The sequence below is a fragment of the Haliotis asinina genome, chromosome 12 (genome assembly GCF_037392515.1).
Source record: "Haliotis asinina isolate JCU_RB_2024 chromosome 12, JCU_Hal_asi_v2, whole genome shotgun sequence".
Lineage (NCBI taxonomy): Eukaryota > Metazoa > Mollusca > Gastropoda > Lepetellida > Haliotidae > Haliotis > Haliotis asinina.
Genome location: NC_090291.1, coordinates 41,472,108 through 41,491,347, shown reverse-complemented (window position 1 = coordinate 41,491,347; position 19,240 = coordinate 41,472,108). Strand labels below are relative to the sequence as shown.

The following is a 19,240-nucleotide window of genomic DNA, read 5'->3' as shown; positions in this document are numbered from 1 at the left end:
GATCTACGCAACTGGGGTCACTGTGACGATGACTACTGAGTCTAACACAACTTCTTACAACAAGCATGGGTTACTGAAGACCAATTCTAACTCGGATCTTCGCGGTTATCCAGTATAAAATTAAACTGTCAGTTAGAAAGATAAAACATGGAGGATACAGAAGGACGTGTCTCGTAGTAGCCATTGGTGGCGCTAAGATCGAGCCACGAATTTCACGCTAGAAAAACCGGACTTTGGAAGGGAGGTAACTCCTTTGTCTAGGGAGGACGATGTCAAGCGGGGAAGTCACGGTCCTGCTCCACCCCGAATTATAAACATACTAACGGAAATATACTGCGGACAATTTATTTCAAAATTATCAGAATATCAAAAATATACAAGTACACTGTATATAATGTAAACGGTATAAAAATGTAAACAAGTAAATCGAGTTATACTGATCCTAGAACGGAAGGCACAGTTACAAAGTAGGTCCGTTCCTCAGGTTCATTCCCTGGATCCCATTACACAAAGTGAGCTCAGGCCTTTCACTACCGTAACTGCCTGTGTTAAAGCATGGTTACAATCACCTTAGGGCTAAGGACGTTATGTGAAACCTGTTTTCTATAAACATATGTAAGATTGGAGTGAACATATATACATTTCATTGATATTTTCAATTGTTTGATGCGTTAAAATACTATCCTGAAAACTGATATCATAATGATATTTTTTACCCATTCCAACTGCTTTAAGTGGCATTTACCCCTGGTTTGATGAAGTGGAACACATTTTATGGATACACAATTTCTTTATTGATATAGTTGCGATGTTTCGGTGTAGATGCCACAGTCATCCATCAAAACGATAACGTGCAAGTTGTCAATGAAAGGGCTCCTCTTTACTCAAGGGAATTCCGACAGGATCCACTGATGATGTCACATTCAAACAAATATCATTTACTAACCTAACGATGCATCTTGTTGGCATTTTACATATAAGTTATACGTACGGTTTGTCTAATACTAGGGGGTGGGATCAAGGCTGCTTTCAATGGTATAATTTCAGTTAAATGAGCAACACCTTGAGTTGATTTTAACGTGCTATATAAGCGGTTAAACCGTTTTATATCTGGCCAGGTGAACGAGCGAATTCGGCAGATATTTCATTAAATATGTATAGGAATGCTTTTTTACTTTCAACAGTGTATAATTCAGTTACATCTTTGACTGTCAGCTTTGTGTTCACGTGGGATGAAAGGCTAACATGAAGAAGGTCTTATACGTGGATACTTAAGTGACCCGACACGTACTAGCCATTCATACACGGGGCACATCTATACTCTGAACCCATGACAATCAAATCGTGGGACTGGTAGAGGGAGACAACTCTACAGAGTTCAGAAACACCGTCTTCCAAAGTACTCAACGTTGTGTTAAAACTGAATTCAAACACAACCTCGTTAACCCGGACATACACACATCCTGATTTACGAATGATACGTAAGTAGTTGTGGGTGGTTTCATATTTCTTCGCGCCGTTTCAGCTATTCGAGGCATCGTATATAATAATGAACACATTTAATACACATAACATTAAATGCACATAGGAGTTATCCGTATTAACAATGACCGGGCAAACGAAGGTGCACAATACAAGGATTTATGAAGAAACTTGGGAAGATCTGCTACATGTCCACTTAAAATTACAAAAAGAGAGCAGATCATTCCAAGAATGTGCTTAAGCAGAAACAGTAAGTATTTGGCCTCTCGATGATGCCCCCACACCTCACACCTCAAGAACAAAGTTTAGCGCTCGTCGGTAACAAGTTCTTGGCAATGGGTGTTGTGAGAGAAGGAGCTATTTCCAACACCTCCCACTGATGTCGGATGTTGCTGTATGTTGCCTCTGTTCTGATCTTGCCTTTGCGATGATCATGGGTCATGCTGATACAGCATTAGCCTTCATAAAGGAGAGAATCTATGGATGCCAGCTTTTTAATTTGAGGAACACAAAACAAGGAAGCTAACATCCATGAATTCTAGTCTTTGTTCAGAGACATTAGCCTTCAGCTTTGAAAAGGCAGGTTATTCATCAGGCTCCACAGATGACGGAACTATGTTAAAGATGAGCTGGCAGTACATAGTAATGCGATCTGGAATGACACACAAAGATGTTTTCAGTGACATTCGTATTTCACAAATAAATATAAATATACTAAGTCTTCAAACAAAGTACGGAAACATTCTAAACTTTTATAGGCATGTACAATCTTACTAGTGATCAGGTCATGTATGCTCAAAGGTAACTGAAACTTTTTGTCCACTTAACGGAAGTCGCTAGTCTGATGTGTTTGAGCGTTTGAATCAAACATGGTGCTATGTTTGATTTTACTCAAACTCAACGGATATGGAATCAGTTGCCTCACTGCAAGTTCTAACATGTCGTTTGAAGTGCCAAAATGTTTCCTATAGGGTATGACTGTCAAGATTTAGGGTGTTCCCACACTTTTTGTTTGTAGTATATTTACACAGAGATCACAAATACTAATATCTATAGTCATTGAAATGGCTACTATGCAACTGCACTTTGCTTTGTTTTCGCTTTTGTTGTTTGACTCTGCAATCAGCAATATTCCAGCCATGCCGCGGAAGTCTGTAAATACTCAGGTTTGGACCAGGTAGACAGACAATCCAGTGATCAACAACATGAGCATCGATCTAAGCAGCTGAGATACAAAAACGTGTGTCAACCTAGTCAGTGAGTCTGACCATCGGCCACGTTAGTTGCCCCTTACGACAAGCATGGGTTGCTGAAGACAACCTAGATCTTAGAACGACATTGTGTTTACATTTTTCACAAAACGATTAATACCTGGTTACGTAGCTAGAACTGTTACACTGTGTCAACGTTTAATACAGTTTATTCGACTACGCACTGATCACGATGTGATAATGTTATAACCATTTCATATCGAGTGACTACATTGTGGCTACACTGTGACTGTAAACTGACCATAATATGATCACAATTGAATACAGTGTGGCTACATGCCTAATACATTGTGTCGCAGTTTTAACTGTTTTTCTCGGATATTAAACATTGTGGCTTTTACAATATATAACAACCAAGAGCTGACTGAGTGCTGGTGACTAGGTGCCTGACTCAGAGAGTGTGGCTTCCCGGAGGAGATTTACCTGACGAAACTACCAGAATCTGTACTTTAGTAAGAAAGTGTAATCCCAAATACACCATATGTTACCAAAGTGTGTTTTTTTTCGATGAGTTTTACCGGATGCGAATACACAAATTGAATCGCCACTTACACAAACAAGGGCTAAATGATCGATAATCGAAAATATCGTTGAGAGGAAAAATTTGAAGACTGTTAGCGATAGCATCGTACATTATCGTTTGTGAGACAAACAATTCTCAACAATTTTTAATTCTCTTACACACTATAATTTCCGATATTTCGCGATTATCGATCGATATTTAGTTAACAGAGAATCCTTAACACCAAGCTTCTGTATATAGCATTGTGTATTGTCCAGCATACTCACCCCATCCCCACAGCTTGAAGTTGAAATGTACAAACGGGAAGTACAGAAGGAGCCCTCCAATGACAAACAGGAAGGCGTACAAGAACCCCATCTGTGGGTTGTCCACGATCGGGGCTATCACCAGGTAGATGGACACCAGGAACATGATAACAGGGATAGGTATTGGAACCTGCGGAAAAAACAAACATGAAAGTTCTGAGTACGGTTCTACGCCTTTTAGAAACATTCCAGGAAAATCGGGCGGTGGTGAATCTTAAGTGTTTAAAACGAGAGAGTCAATGAGAACGCCAGCAAGTGAGTTTTACACAGCTTTTAGTAATATTCCAGCTTTACCCATGTGTGGATTTGAACCCGGGGATTTGACGTGACATACGAACGCTTTAACCGCTGGGCTATCCCATCGCCCGTATCAGTGAAAAAGTTCTTACTTTCGCTGGGATTGTGGTGGACTACCCTTACTTTCGCTGAGTATGTGTTGCACCACTTTACGTTCGCTAGGATTGTAGTGGACTACCTTACGTTTACTAAGATAGTGTTGGACTACCTTACTTTCGCTTGGATTGTGTTGCTTAATTACTTTCGTGTCTTGATTGTGTTGGACCACCTTACTTTCGCTAGGATTATCTTGGACCACCTTACTTTCGCTAGGATTATCTTGGACCACCTTACTTTTGCTAGGATTATGTTGGACCACCTTACTTTCTCTGTGATTTTGTTTGACCATCTTACTTAAGGTGGGGTCTTGATGAACAACCTTGTTTTACCCGGGACCGATAGTTGCAACCTCACTTTTCCCACAGTGTGTGATATCAGATAATACTTTAAGCAAATGATGTCATAGTGAATTTGAATACACATGTCGACTCTTAACCTTATATGGTCTTGGTGCGTCCTTCATCTTAAACCTGAGGACGATGAGGGAGAGGAAGGTCATGCCGTAGAACATCCAGGCGGTGAAGCTGAAGAAGTCGATGAGGCTGCCGATGTCGCCGGGGATGATCATGAGGATGGAGATGAAGATCTAAACAAGGAAAAATAGTTTTGTTTAGTGTTGTAATTATTCTTCAGCAGATTCCTGACATGTGAAAACTCTGCAGCCAAAATGTCCCTCACATATCTAATTGACAGTGGGCGGTGGGGCCAGTTCGACCACCCTGGTTCGATTCCCCACATGGGTACAAGGTGTGAAGTCCATTTCTTGTGTTCCCTCCGTGGTGGAATATTACAGAAGGCGGCTTAGACACACTCATAATTGATTGTACAGTCGGTCGTCATCTCTGCAGCGTCTTATCAGTGTATAATGGTTTTCTACCAGCTATTATTAGTTTCTGAAACGCAGTTTGATCCTCGATTCCTCAGTTCACTCAGCAATGCATTTCCACCTTACAAAGAGACATCGCCACACGGCGTTGTACATACCGTAAACAACATCGACGGCATCGGCGTGAGCTGCTTCACCTGGATGAACGACAGCACTTCCGGTAGGTTGTTGTCGCGGGCCGCAGCGTATACCACCCTAGCAACAGATTAGAACGATTGCTGTTTACGCCACCTTATAGAAACACCTACAACTCTGAGTACGATAATGTACTAGCTGATTGAGTCAGGGTCTCATGAGAGGTAAGTGAAGATCAGCTCTCAAATTAACCCTTGCCGTACACATGGGTGAGGTGAGGTGAGGTGAGGTGAGGTGAGGTGAGGTGAGGTGAGGTGAGGTGAGGTGAGGTGAAATGGGTTTTAACGTCGTGCTTTAGAACATTTAGCTCATGTGACGACGTGCATGCGTGTGTATGTGTGGCTGCTTGTGACAGCTGGTCTTTTAGTATTAGCTCACTGAGAGATACCATACCGCAGTCACCATGAACACCCATCAAGAGCATCGATCTACGCAACTGAGAACCGATGACATGTGTCAACCAAGTCAGCGAGCCTGACCACCTGATGCGGTGTTGGGTTGCCGAAGACCAATTTAAGGGTCTGACAATGTTTGAAAAAGGTCCTTTACAGCATATCGTAGGGTTTTTTTACTTCACGGCGCCGATATTTTTTGTTTACGTTGTGAGACGTAGAGACACTGTGTCTAACAATGGGTCACTGGTGCAAGAGAAATGTTCTTCGGCAGAACATTTGGAATGTTTATCATATATATCACCATGGATACTGATCCTGTTCCAGGAAGCAGGTATACAAATCGCTTCATAAGTAATGCAGAACAGAAGTAGGCCTAACCTGGATCCACTGAAGGCTGTTCCGTTTGCCGCCCCGAATGTTGAGATCATGACTGACAAAGGCATGATGATGGCTGCGGCACCAAGAATGAGGTCACCCCATGTCTGAAAAATAATCATACAGTTGGTAAATACACTTTGAAAGGAAGTTGGTAAATACACTTTGAAAGAAAGTGTTTGAGTGAGTGAGCTTAGTTTTTACGCCGCTCTCAGAAATATTCCAGCTACAAGGCGGCGGTCTGTAAATAATCGAGTCTGGACCAGACATTCCAGTGATCAGTTGCCTCAGCATCGATCTTCACAATTGGGAACCGATGGCATGTGTCAACCAAGACAGCGAGTCTGACTACCCGACCCCGTTTGTCTATACCGTTTGTCGCCTTTTATAACAAGCATGGGTTGCTGGATGCCAAATCTCCCCCAGACCTTCACGGGTCTTGAAAATGAGTAATACACGTTGCAAAGAGCGAAAATGAAAGATGTCACATCCCAACATACATTCCACAGTCTGGATGCATTTCACAGACCAAATATACACAAACAGATACAGCCAAACGAGCGAGCATACACACGTGGAGGCGTATCGAGAAACAACATCGACTACGCCTAAAACTACATTCCCACAGAGTACAGAGACAATAGACTGCATTCTAGTGTCAAATGACGGCAACTCTTCGACCATGTTAACGCGGACGCAACATTCGAACCGATGGTTAATAGTAGGACCATCAAACATAATTATCGCCGACAATCCGTCCGCTGTTTTTTTTCTTCAGCCATTAAAATACAAGAATGCCACACCTAAAAAGGAAGCGGATTTGAAGCCTGTCGTAATGGGAGACTAACAAGATCGGGTGGTCAGGTTCGCCGACTTGGTTGACACATGTCATCTGATCCCAGTTGCGTAGATCGGCATGCATATTGTTGATACTTGGATTGTCTTAACCAGATACGATTATTTACGGACCGCCGCCATGTTGTTGGAATATTGCTGAGTGCGGCGTAAAACAACAATAAACAAAGAAGCAAGATGTATCGAAACATGAGATCAGTCCAAAACATACCACTGCCACAGCCGCGGAGTCTAACAGTTGCTGAGTGGTCAAGACGGCCAAGTAGGAGATGTTGGTGAGGACGTACACGACAGTGACGAGGATGACGCCAATGATGTTGGCTCGGGGAAGGTTTCTGCACAGACATATCATCTTTTAAAGGGTGCTAAGCAGGCCTCGCAAATCTGACAAAGTCATTGAAGCCCACGTCTTTTCTATTTTGTATATCCGTTTAGCGATTTATGATTACACCATGAAAATGTATAACGATGAGGATATATTAACTGTATTTATAATACGATTATTTTATTTTGCCGTTGTTGTAATTTATGAAATACACCGGCAAGCAAATTATCAAAATGAAATAATGATTAAACTTCAGACTTAAAAAAACAAACACGTGTGCCACCAACTAGACTTGTTAGTAGATGTATGTGTGTACACACTCCCTGGTTCGACCGCGTAGTTGGCCCGCGTCATGGAGCGTACTCACAAAGTGTTCATAGTGACAGGTACTCACTTCTTTGGCTCTTTGATCTCCTCGGTAACAAAGTTAAGATTGTTCCTGAAAAACATTGATTCGAATTCACACTTACGTCACAGGGCACATCCAATTGATTTAAGAGATTGGAAAGAACATTCAATATATATTATCCCGAAAAGGAAACGCACAGACCAGAAATGTTGCATTTTCAAACATGTACAACTTGTCCACAAACAGACTTTTTTGCGTGAAGTTTTGCACCAGTTTAGAAGAAGGTAATGTCTATACAACCAGGTGGATACTGTTAGATAACGGAGACACTGAACGGGGTGCATATGGTGACGACGTAGTACAACTGTGGTCGTATCTCCTCACCCTCATACCAATCCCGTTCAACGTGTTCCGTACAGTTTTACCGGATATCCTCCGAAGTCCGGGTCCCTGGATGCTGGGTTCTCACCCGTAGCAGTACGATAACGCAACTGTTATACCCGATCTTGGGCTGCAGTGGTAACTCGAGGTCTGCCTGTACGGGGACGGTCATTCGTTATACATGATCGTCAGACTAACAGTCAGACACCTTGCAACAGAAGATTGATTATTTGCTGCGTGTATTCTTTCAGTGGGGATGTTCCACTAGTGATTTGAACTTGAAACGTCCGAACGAATGCCAATTTCCGAAAGTAATCTGGATTTTATTGCCAGACAGTGCATGCTCTTTGCTGCACAATTTCAACGGGAAAGGGATTTCTGTTTCGTTGTGGCGATGCCTGTTTAATACTTGTAAGAAATCTCATAAAAATCAACATTTTCGGCTAAAATTGATTTTTCACCTGTGCCACTGTATAAAAATCATGTTATCAACAGTTTGGTTACATATTTTGACGATTGTTGAACACAATAGGTAATTAATAGATCCTTTAAAAGTACAAATCTCATATGCGTTTCATTCTTGGGGTAGTATATTTACGACCCGTGTAGATCAGGGTTATTTTTTTTAACCATGCTTGTCGCGACTATCACTCGGCTGGTCAGGCTCGCTGACAGGGTTGACACAAGTCGTCGTATCTCAGTTGTGTAGATCACTGCTCATGCTGTTGAGTACTGGATTGTCTGGTCTAGATTCGATTACTTACAAAACGCCGCCACATACCTGGAATTCTGCTGAGTGCGGCGTAAAACTAAACTCACTGGATCTATTTACTGAGACCCATCTCACAGTCTATCCATTTTCACGCAAAATGACCGATGGGTATTTTTTTAGTATCTTAGCCCATTTAAAAAGATATTCAAAAGGAGCCCGGAACGGTTACTTTTTCAGGGCAAAACTGAGGCAGACCAGTATTTCCATGTCATTCTCTACTTGTTTAGTCATTCTCGAGTCTGAGTCCATGTTTAAAGGTTATTCTCCAGACCTGGAAGAAACAGGTATATTTTCCGCACAACAAATTTTAAATCTTTTAACTGCTGCCTAGAAATTACACAGTTGGGGAATATTTTCCACCTTAGAAATAGAATGGACTCCCTCCCCCCCTCCTTGTATCCACTGTTTGATATCATACGGAGCCTGTGAGCGTTTACAGAAAGGTTTTCACAAGCAAGGTATCTGTTCATTCTTATTTGTAAACCGAAAAGTATCCTTAACTAACTCAACTAATGTTCGCTAGTCTTTGCGGAAGTGAATCTCAAGTAACCTTGCAATACCTGTGGTGAGTTTGGTTAAAAACATATACTGAACAGCAAACTATACCCATCTTTATGGTTATTTTGTTGGCTTTTTTGGTTAAGTTTTATATATCTTAGATATAAACATGAACCTTTTGTTTTATGAGATTTCATTTTTTCGAAACTTGCGTTTCCTTTGCTGTTCAGTATAAATGCTAAGCAACCAGGGCTTGTCTTAGGAGGTGACTAAATGAGTCGGGTGGTTTGATGTCATCGGACCCCAACTGTTTGAATCGAAGCTCATGATAGCAAATACCAGACTGCCTGGTCCACACTCTATTTATTACAGCCGGAATAGTTATAGCAGAAGTATTATCTATGACGGTGCTAACAACAGAGTGAGTGAGTTCAGTTTTACGCCGCACTCAGCAATATTCCATGGCGGCGGTTTGTAAATAATCGAGTCTGGGCCAGATAATCCAGTGATCAACAGCATCGATCTGCATAACTGGGAACCGATGACATATGTCAACCAAGTCAGCGAGCCTGATCTCCCGATCCCGTTAGTCGCCTCTTACGACAAGCAACATTAACATCAAACATTGTGTCATAAAATCAGGACTAGTGGAAAATTAGTCAGGACAAGTTACTTTCTTGAATTCACTTGCCCTGTGGTAAGTCGCTTTTAAAAAAACCACATTGAACCCCTGCCAATAGGTTGTCAGGTCTGGATCTGAGCTTATGAGCTATACAGTTGGGTGTCAACCAAGTCAGCCACCCGATCCCGTCAGTCGCCTCTTACAAGCATGGGTTACTGAAGACCATTTCTAGCCCTGATCTTCGCGGGTTAGTCTGTCGTACAGACCCTGAAGTATATATATCCAAGAATGCCCACGCAAGTCTAGAAAATGTGGCAAGTCTGGATATCCTTAGCTTCTGAAAATGATAAAGTCTCAGGGCTCCATTTCATTATATTATTTTTTTTTTCACTATGAACGTTTTTTCAGTAAAATATGTTCATATCAGAGACTAGCTGTTAGTCTATTCGCCGGTGTAAACGTCGGAGGAAACGTGACTGGTCCATACACTGTTAGTCTTTAGTTTAATCATTTCGAGTGGTGCAGTTTCTACTCCAAACGTACAGGCACAGTAAACAACCCCGTCAGTACAAAAGATCTGAGTGTATTTGAACAGGTAACTCCAGGTAAAATATACCTACAAACTGAGAGCGTTGTCGTGAGAGCACTGCTGCGCTAAAGTGCGAGTGCAGCAATTTTTTTAAGTGCACGTGTTATTTGATAGTTGTTTACTCGAAAAATTTAAACGGATGTAACGCTTCAGCGAGTATAAATGTTTTCTATGCGTGTAAAGAAGCAAGTGCGCACAGTGGGTAAGGGCGCGTGAGTGTGTTTGTCTGAAGGGTGTGTGTGGGTCTACGTTTTTCACATTTTTAAAGATAGATTTGAATACAACGCTATATATCAATTTTCTCCCGTGACGATCAGGGTTAGAACTGTTCTTCAGTAACCCATGTTGGTCATAAGAGGCGACCAACGGGATCGGGTGGTCAGGCTCGCTGACACATGTCATCATATCCCAAATGCGTAGATCGATTCTCATGATGTTGATCACTGGATTGTTTGGTCCAGACTCGATTTGTTTACATAGCAACGGCATATATCTGGAATATTGCTGAGTGCGGCGTAAAGTGACACTCAGTCACTCAATACAAATAACTGCAATTACCATCCGTCGTATGCCCACAATGCACCATAAAAAGCAAGGGCGATTACTGAAGGCGAGGTTGTTGATCCGGTAAAACCCGTCGCCAGCACAGCCGTGTTACCTGGAAAAATAACTTTAAGGTGAATAATAGAAGGTGACCCAATGGCTTTGCTAGGTGCTGCGGTTAACAATGTATCACGAGAATTTGTAAGAACTCAACACTGCGTGATTCAATTAAACTACTGGTGCCGATCCCTTTTCCCACCGGATGCCAAGCTCTCTTTACCTGTTTTGCTGAGACCACAGTGCAGTACACTGGATGCATGTCTCTTTTTCAATGTTGACAATTATTTTCGTTTCACCTTAGACACAAAATACTTATCCCTAAATGCTTTTGTATTAAGGTATATCCCATGTGTAAAGTCGAGTCTAACAGACTTCTTAACCGCCATCATATAGGCGGAACATTTCTGAATGCGGCGTAAAACAGCATGCAATTATACAAACAAACAAACTATTACTTCTTACATTGAATACCTGTGCTGAACGACTATAAGTGTTTGGCACGCTACAAAATCGGCGTAGTCATATATCTAACTAGACTTCACACTACAACCCGTTAAGATCCGGGTTAAATTGGTGTTCAGTAACCCATGCCCAAATACACCGATTCTCCTTACGCGTACCTTGCGCTAGCTTGACTATGCCGCCGATGATGATGATGAAGAGGGCAATGAGTTTGGCTGCTGTGAAGACGACCTGCACTCTGGCGGCCAACTTGGTGCTCCAGCTGTTTACTATACCCACAGTAACTGAAGAAGAAACATGTCGGGAGAGATTGTTAATTCATCCCGGATCAAAATCTCGAACATAATATACTCATAACTGTGTGTACCGTTTAGCATTTTTCAGTCTAACTTTCGACCTTGAAAATGGGCTTCCAGTCAAACCCAGTCTCGATGTGACGAGCGTGCACTTTAATCACGAGGCCACCCTGTCGCCGTCTCCTAGTGATGGAAGGCTTAAGACCGGTATGTGTCCATAGTAAAGTCAGCTTAGAGATGGTGGAGATACGATAGCGACTTGCTTTTCTAATGCAGGTAAGGATCCGATGATCGATAGTTCCCCACATTCGCAATTACTTCTCACTACCAATTACTTGGTCTGTCACCGCGATATCGTGGTACTGTTGAATGACCCAGATAAACCCAAGTCACTCATCGTTTCTTGACTAGAAAGCCCAAAGTGACTATGATAACATGCTCGCGAACAAAGTGCGTCTACAAAGTGAGGAGAGTTATCTGGCCCAATCTGGGATCGAACTCAAAACCTTCGGATCCTGGCACAAGCTTTTTAAGGTACACAACTCTTCACAACATGTTCTCTGTCAGAGAGTCTGACAACTAGATCTACAGCGCCATCTTCACATTTTCTCACGTTATATTTTATTCAATTGACAGCTACTGTTGATATTATCCACACAAAAATATAACAAAATAGTCATTGCAATCAACACTGTGAAACAAAACGAAACGAACATGACTACGTACTAAGCGCAATGGCTGCCACCAGTTTGTTTGGTATTACTGGGGAGCCGCACATCTTGAAGAAACTTGCCACATACTCTGCGAAGACGAGACAGATGATGGCAAGGGTGGAGGGTCTGATGACAATGATGGACGTCCATGCGTACAGGTATGCGCAGATGTTGCCGAGAGCTGCCCGGATGTAGGCATATTCACCCCCTGACAGCCTTATCAGGGTGCCCAGTTCGGCGTATGACAAAGCACCTGTTAGAAAATATAGAGATAACTCGATGGAACATGTACAGGTGACGCTGGCGACTCGGTATATACGGAAACCTTCGGAAGACTCGGTTAGTTATGGCAGAAGTTATCCATTCATACACACAGTAACAATAGCAAAGCAAACAAATACAAATACACCTAAAAAAATACAAACAAAGTCAACCAAAACGTCGAGAAAACAGAAAGCAATGAAATAACATCGATATTCACACTTGGACCGAAATCACTATCTCGTAATCACGCTGCTGTAGGTGAGCTGTGTTGCTAATCATTTAAATCGAAACTTCCGTAATCCAGACCGTACCTTTCACACTGTAATATCCGGACTAACACATGTACGTCCGGAATATCGAAACCACCTGGACACTTCTTCACAGATGTACATGAGCATCCAATGATATCACCTTACTTTCGTTAACCTTTAACGTCATGACAGATCAACTGCAGTAACACGAAAACATCCCACAGTTGTGTATGATTGTACTTTGTATTGAGGCGGGAGTTGCGTATAGACAAGGTCCTCTAGCATGAACATTCCTTGGCTCGGGCTTCATATAGAAAAGAAGACATACCGTGGCATTAACTATGCAGGGCCTAGATTTTCGAAGCTCTCTTACCACTAAGATAGTCATAGTCCCAGACTGTTACGAGAGTGTATTTTCTGTAAATTGCATTACTGATTAAGTGATAGTTGTTGCAGGTCACATTTCGTATCATAAGTTTTCAGTGCTATCAGTGTTTTAGTGGGAGGCCTTTACGGTAGTTCTCTAGAATTACCTCCCTTCGAGAAGTGTTTTGATTAATTGTTGACTTCCGGGAGACTATGAGAAGGTTCTAAGTTAATGGCGATGGTCGTATAGTGGTTGAATATTCAAGAATCAGTGAGGTATAAATATACGGTTGTCGTGTTGACGACATGGACTACTCTCGAAATAACTGGAGTACATCAATCTGCCTGCCTCTTCATCAACGCTTAACCCATATGACCGTTGCCTGACCGCTCGCCGTGTTACATTCAGTATGACTATTTCTCACTCTCAAACCAAGGCTTTGGTGAGTTGATATTATATTTGTGACCCATTACTTTAGATTTGACTCAATTGCATTGGACTAGAAAAATCTTTTGTGGATCTTTGTATCTTGCTCTTGTGTGCTCAATACATAATACTGCATATTTCAGACTTATCTGTGTTATATTTTGCTGGTTCTGAGGGGATTTCTTATACCTCACGGCAAATTGTTAACCGTAACAATGCATTAACATAGTGACTTACTGCTATCTAAGTGAGCTAAAATAGTCCCAGGTTATATTTTTGAAATGTCTAATTGTTTAGGTTAGTCTCAGTGGTACTGAAGACGTGGAACTACTGGTGCAACGGGTGATATAAGTAGAAACTGTGCTTGAATGCACAACATCATTTGGATATCAAACTTCCAGCGGACTTCTAGTAGACTTACCAAGTAAAGCAATGAGTCCAGACAGTGCCCAGACAACCAGACTCAGACCTACAGATCCTGTGTCGCTGAGTACTCCCTTCGGCGAGATGAAGATACCCGACCCTGTAATGCAGAGATGTTTCGGTCAGGAAGACGGTGTACTTGGCTGAAAGCCGTGAGACCAAAGTTGGGAGTGGTGTATGGGGCATAGGACACTGCACGTGGAAGACCCCGAGAAGACGGCCTGTCCACTTGCAGGAAAAAATGATGTTGTGCTAAAATGTCTTTTGTTTTCAGTTAGTGACTGGTTGACTTTACGTTATGGCAGGGGACACCGGAAATGGACGTTACACACTATACTCATATGGGGAATCGAACAGGCGTCTTTGGTGTGAAGAGCGAACGGTTAAACCACTGAGCTACTCCATCGCCCCTTTTAACCTCAGTCCCATTGACCCAAACGTATTGTGCCTTGCACAAAGAAATATCTAGCAGAGGAAAGGAGGAGTTTAAGTATTATATAATTCCACACATTGAACCCTGTCTGAGAACAGACAAACCTTCATGTGACATTCTTATCTACATCAGAGAGTTACGTCTTAAAACATAAGTTCGTTCAGTGCCAAATGAGGGACAATTTAATATGTCAAGGCGTTTAGTGGAGAACGCCTTATTTTCATCCATGTGAACAAACGTACCGATGATGGAGCCGACGATCAATGAGATGCCGCTGATAAGGCCGACATTCCTGCCCATGTGTAGATTCTCGTCAGTCTCAATGCTGAGCTGGTCAGGTGACAAGCCATCATCCGGGCCTTCCTTTGATCTTTGCCGCAGTCCGCCATTTTGATCATCATTGTCTGCAAGAAGAAAACTCATCACAGTGTTTGTTTGTTGTTTCCATTGTGTATTAGTTTACACCCTCGTTAAGTTCGAACAGGACAATCCAATGAGTGACATTACAAGCATTGAATTGCTGAACTGAAACAGGGATACGACAAAATATTCCTGAAAGTCAGCGAGTCTGACCACCCAATTCTATTAGCTGCCGCTTACCACAAGCATGAACTGCTGTAAACCAATCCTAACACGATAATCTTCATTGGCCAAGTGGCAAACAGCGCACCTTAGAGACAGCAGTACTCGTATCTGCTGCTGAACTAGTCTTCACTAATAAAATGAACTCGCCATCCACAAAACGACAACGGACAACGAGCATGGTAAACCAATAAATTAAAGTTCCTTAGGTGCTTCTCTCAAGCATGTTTTGCATTACGTCAGACTGAGCTGACGTCACTACGCCAATCTAGTCTTTCCTCTCGTAATCAAACGTGCTGTTTGTAACAGACGCCACAACGAATGTCAGTAGTCACTGCCTAATACAGTTTCCTACAGTACAAATATTTCGGATAGTACCCCGTCTCGTGGTTTGCAGCTGTTCCTCAAATCGACTTACAGTTAAACGTAGACACGGTAAAGTTCGCAGACAAGGCCTGGCCCCGTGTACGGTGTTATAACGCGCAGCTAAAGCACGCGGACGCTAAAGTCTCAGGATCTGAATCTCTGGTTTCCCTGAAGCTCTTTTATTGGTTTATTTGTCACTATCAAAATTATATATTCAGAGACTAAGTATTGGTCTAAATACTGTAAAATCGCAACCCGTATGCGTGTTGCACTGAATGCGGTATGTGAAGCTATAGTGTCATATACTGCGATGTAGGCAGTATACAGCTGATGCCTGCTGTGACCCATGTACAAACGTGTATGCACCCACACAAACAGCTTATACAGTATTATTTACGTGAGTACGTGTCACATGAAACGTTAAACGAGTCGGCAAAACATGATTGACTTTTAGTTTGAGAAAGACGTGCAACTATCTTCAACATATACTCGCGCTCGTGGTGGGGCTACAGTCGCTTTGTGAAAGAGCGATCCGGGGCTATATGACTGAGTGAGTGGGTATGATTTTACGCCAGTTTTAGCAATATTCCGGCAATATTACGACGAGGGACACCAGAAATGGGCTTCGCGCCTCTACAATTGTATTGCACGGCTAATCGGATAACATACAAATATGAACAACAATATATCAATAATACCACTGAAAATAGCAATCAAATGTCGATATAATTAGAGTTTCTCAAACTACTAACTTTATCGTGAAATCGTGAAGAGGCACAACCAAACCTTGACTAACGCATAGTTTTTTAACGTCATTATTTAAATATAGATTTGTAATTAAATATAATTATTTGAATATAGATTAGTAATTGCTTTTTCACTGAAAAAGTCCCTATGAGATGGGAAATGGGAATATTGAAATTTAGCTTTCACTGGCCAGAAGCTGCCATGGAAAGTCTCGGCAAGTCTAGATTAGAAATCAAGGTCAAATCCCCACAGGCCAAAAACACAATCCCACAGACGTGCCTGGCCTTGTCGCGGTCCAGTGAACACGAGACGCTGCTACCCTCTATCTGTCAGGAAGGCATTACTCATTAAGGTGTTATCACAACCTGTGGGAGATGACAGCCATGACCTCCGTGATGAAACATACATTGTGCTGCGACGCGGACCGGGGAAATGTGTTTGTTTTCTCTTAGAGACTACATGTATGACATAACGAGCTGTAGCCTTTAATTACATATATTTACAGTGTGCTATCCCGGGGTCAATGATAATGTTTACGTATGAAAAAGCGTATAGCCACATAAACAGACCTCTGGACGCGGCCAAGTCAAACTTATTTTGCCTGAATGCCAATAACAGTTGTTACCAATAAAAGTGGCATGCGATGCCAGAGAAACATTTCACTTTTTCATTTAACCTAATATACGACAATGCTGGTAGCTTGAATTTGGGTCACGAGGGTCACTATCTCGGGATGGGCTTGCTATTCCTCCACTTTGTCAACTCTGATCAGTACAATGACGCTGACTCAGAATGCTGTCAACACGTTGAATAACAAAACGTGCTCCTCTAAAGACATCAAGTTATGCTGCTTATATTTAGATGTAGAGTCTGACACGTCACCACACTGTGCACAATGAGTAAAACCAAGTGATTACTGGTATAACCTTACGAAGACAGAGCACGATGAAAGTCACTCATAACAAACCAGATAGATCTCACGCGAACCTGGTTTATTCTTGCACAATATGACTAAAGATCACTCAAATCACTCTTAAAATCACACGAAGAGATAGGTCTGTATATACCAAGGGGACGGGGTGGGGGTGATGACATTGGATGTGTACATGACATGCATTGGGGGCTGTGGTGGGGACAGTCACCTACATTGTACATCAATATTAAAGTACATATAATTACCTTCACCCATTAAAACCATAATTTTGCAGATCGCAAAAAAGTATAGGAAGGTTAGCGCGCAAAAAGGAGCCAGCAACCAGCTTATGGCCGGTGTAAGAATGAAAACTGGCGTTGAGAGAAGACCCCTGCAAAAATGAGTTCGCAGACTGGTAATTATTCAATGTTGAAAAAAATGGCGTTCAAAAGTGACCCGGGGTATTAATTCAATGTTGAAAACGTACATCGGGTACCTTTCCAACTTGGGTATGTTTTCAATCTTACACCGGCTCAGCAAGTTTAACGTTCTTAATTATATCCTTCTGACGTTCTGTCGCTGAGAGGTCAGATCAGCGTAAAGGGTGAAGGCCGATGTCGAGAGCGTTTGGGCAATAATCATAAACATGAATGCAGTTTACTTTAGTCAAGGTGTAATGTATTCAGAAACAGGCAATATATAGAGCTGATTCTTTTGACAGGTTTCAGACCAATGTATGTAAGGAATGTTGTGAAGTCGACACGGTGATCAATTACATAGTTCACGAAATGCTCATGACCCGAAACACGTTCAACCCAGTATCCGACTTTCGTCTCACACCATTGTGAAAGGCCTTCAGTATCACCACCAAGTATAACCTCGAAAACATTCAGGGAAGAACATTGTTAGTATTTCTGCGATTAACATATTGCTGTACACAGAAAAGTCAGAGCTTCCAATCGCCAGACAGAAAAAAGCTCATGATGTCGATCACTGGATTGTCTGGTCAAGGCATAAGACCGTCAAGCTTGAATATTGCTTATTGTTACTTTAGAGAACTACCAAACGTAACTGTACAAAATATACTCTTCTGTACTCACTGACAGATATACATAGCAAAAATTTAAAAAAATACCAAAACAAAATAAAAAAAGTTCAGTGAAGAGAAACTAGTATCGTGCAGCACAGATCAGCGTTAGGATGGAATAATGGCATATCGTGGCGAAATCTATAACATAATAGGAAAACATCTAATAGGTTGCTGATGACTGAAACGACACATTCTCCTCTTATGTCAGACGTCTCAAAGCTGGAGGTTTGGTTTGTATGAAATGCTTGTACAACAGCTTAGCGCACAAACAGTAGTTGATCTAGTACTTGAGTACCCGAAAAACAGTAAACAACATTTACACGTTGTTAACAAACCAGCTACTATTTCTCCTGTGCTAATGGCGGCAGGTCACTTGGATGTACATTTCTCCCACACATGTCTGTCCGTGTATAAGGAAGCCAAACCTCTCTATTTGTGTAGAGATCCCCGGCAAGTGTGTGTCTATGTAAATTGAAGGTTGGTCCGACAGGCATGGCTAGCCTTTTGCAGACTGGTTTGAAACTGGATTGTGTCTAATAAACCCTCTTATAATCGTATATGGATACACCGCTTCTTCTCAGATGAAATGTAGATTGAATTATACTAAGGTTCATTTTTGCATCGTCACGCACAGCCAGTTCATGGTTCGTTATTATACAGAATATCAACAGGAATGACAACATCAATCTGAGACTCACTTTTCTCAGTAATACGTGTTTACTAGATACAGTTAACACTGTCTTAGTTATCCATCGGACACAGATTACTGTAAAGCTTTACCTACCTTGTTGTTCAGAGTTGTCCATAGTTGTCCGATCAACGATATCCTGGTACAGAGGTTGTTGGGTCGAGAGTACTTTCGTCTGGGGAGTTTCCCCCTATAGAATGACACTTGGAGTGTTTCTCTGTAGAACACGCAAGAGCCCCGTTCAGTGCACGAGGTCACGCGCACGAGGCATTGTGTGAGCAGTCATCCGTACCAAACGAACCGTAACAACCAGCTCACAATGATTGTAGATTTACTGTGAGTCTCCTTGAGAGATTACATTTGTTGAGTCCCCGGAGCAAATGCGACGTCTTTTGTGGATGGATTAGTTGTTCAATGAGCGGTTGAGTCTTTGAGTGAGTGAATGGTTGAATTGTTC

At 42.0% G+C, this 19,240-nt stretch overlaps 1 protein-coding gene across 1 annotated transcript; it reads right to left on the bottom strand.

Moving 5' to 3' along the window:
- Positions 1–329: 329 nt before the first annotated feature.
- Positions 330–19,047, bottom strand: LOC137258508 (b(0,+)-type amino acid transporter 1-like). The gene is made up of 13 exons (XM_067796207.1): positions 18,880–19,047; positions 14,640–14,801; positions 13,963–14,064; positions 12,247–12,486; positions 11,383–11,508; positions 10,718–10,817; positions 7,343–7,387; positions 6,835–6,958; positions 5,772–5,875; positions 4,962–5,058; positions 4,414–4,563; positions 3,543–3,711; positions 330–2,134 (listed from the first exon to the last, which is right to left on the bottom strand). The coding sequence occupies exons 1-13, from the start codon at positions 18,899–18,901 to the stop codon at positions 2,067–2,069; spliced, it is 1,509 nt and encodes a 502-aa protein (XP_067652308.1). The 5' UTR covers positions 18,902–19,047; the 3' UTR covers positions 330–2,066.
- Positions 19,048–19,240: the final 193 nt, after the last annotated feature.

Coding starts and splice junctions, on each gene's coding strand:
- LOC137258508 (XM_067796207.1), bottom strand. CDS start 18,901: ATGGACAACTCTGAACAACAAG. Junction 14,065..14,639: donor GATCGTCGGCTCCATCATCG/GTACGTTTGTTC, acceptor TCTGCATTACAG/GGTCGGGTATCTTCATCTCG. Junction 10,818..11,382: donor CATAGTCAAGCTAGCGCAAG/GTACGCGTAAGG, acceptor TTATTTTTCCAG/GTAACACGGCTGTGCTGGCG.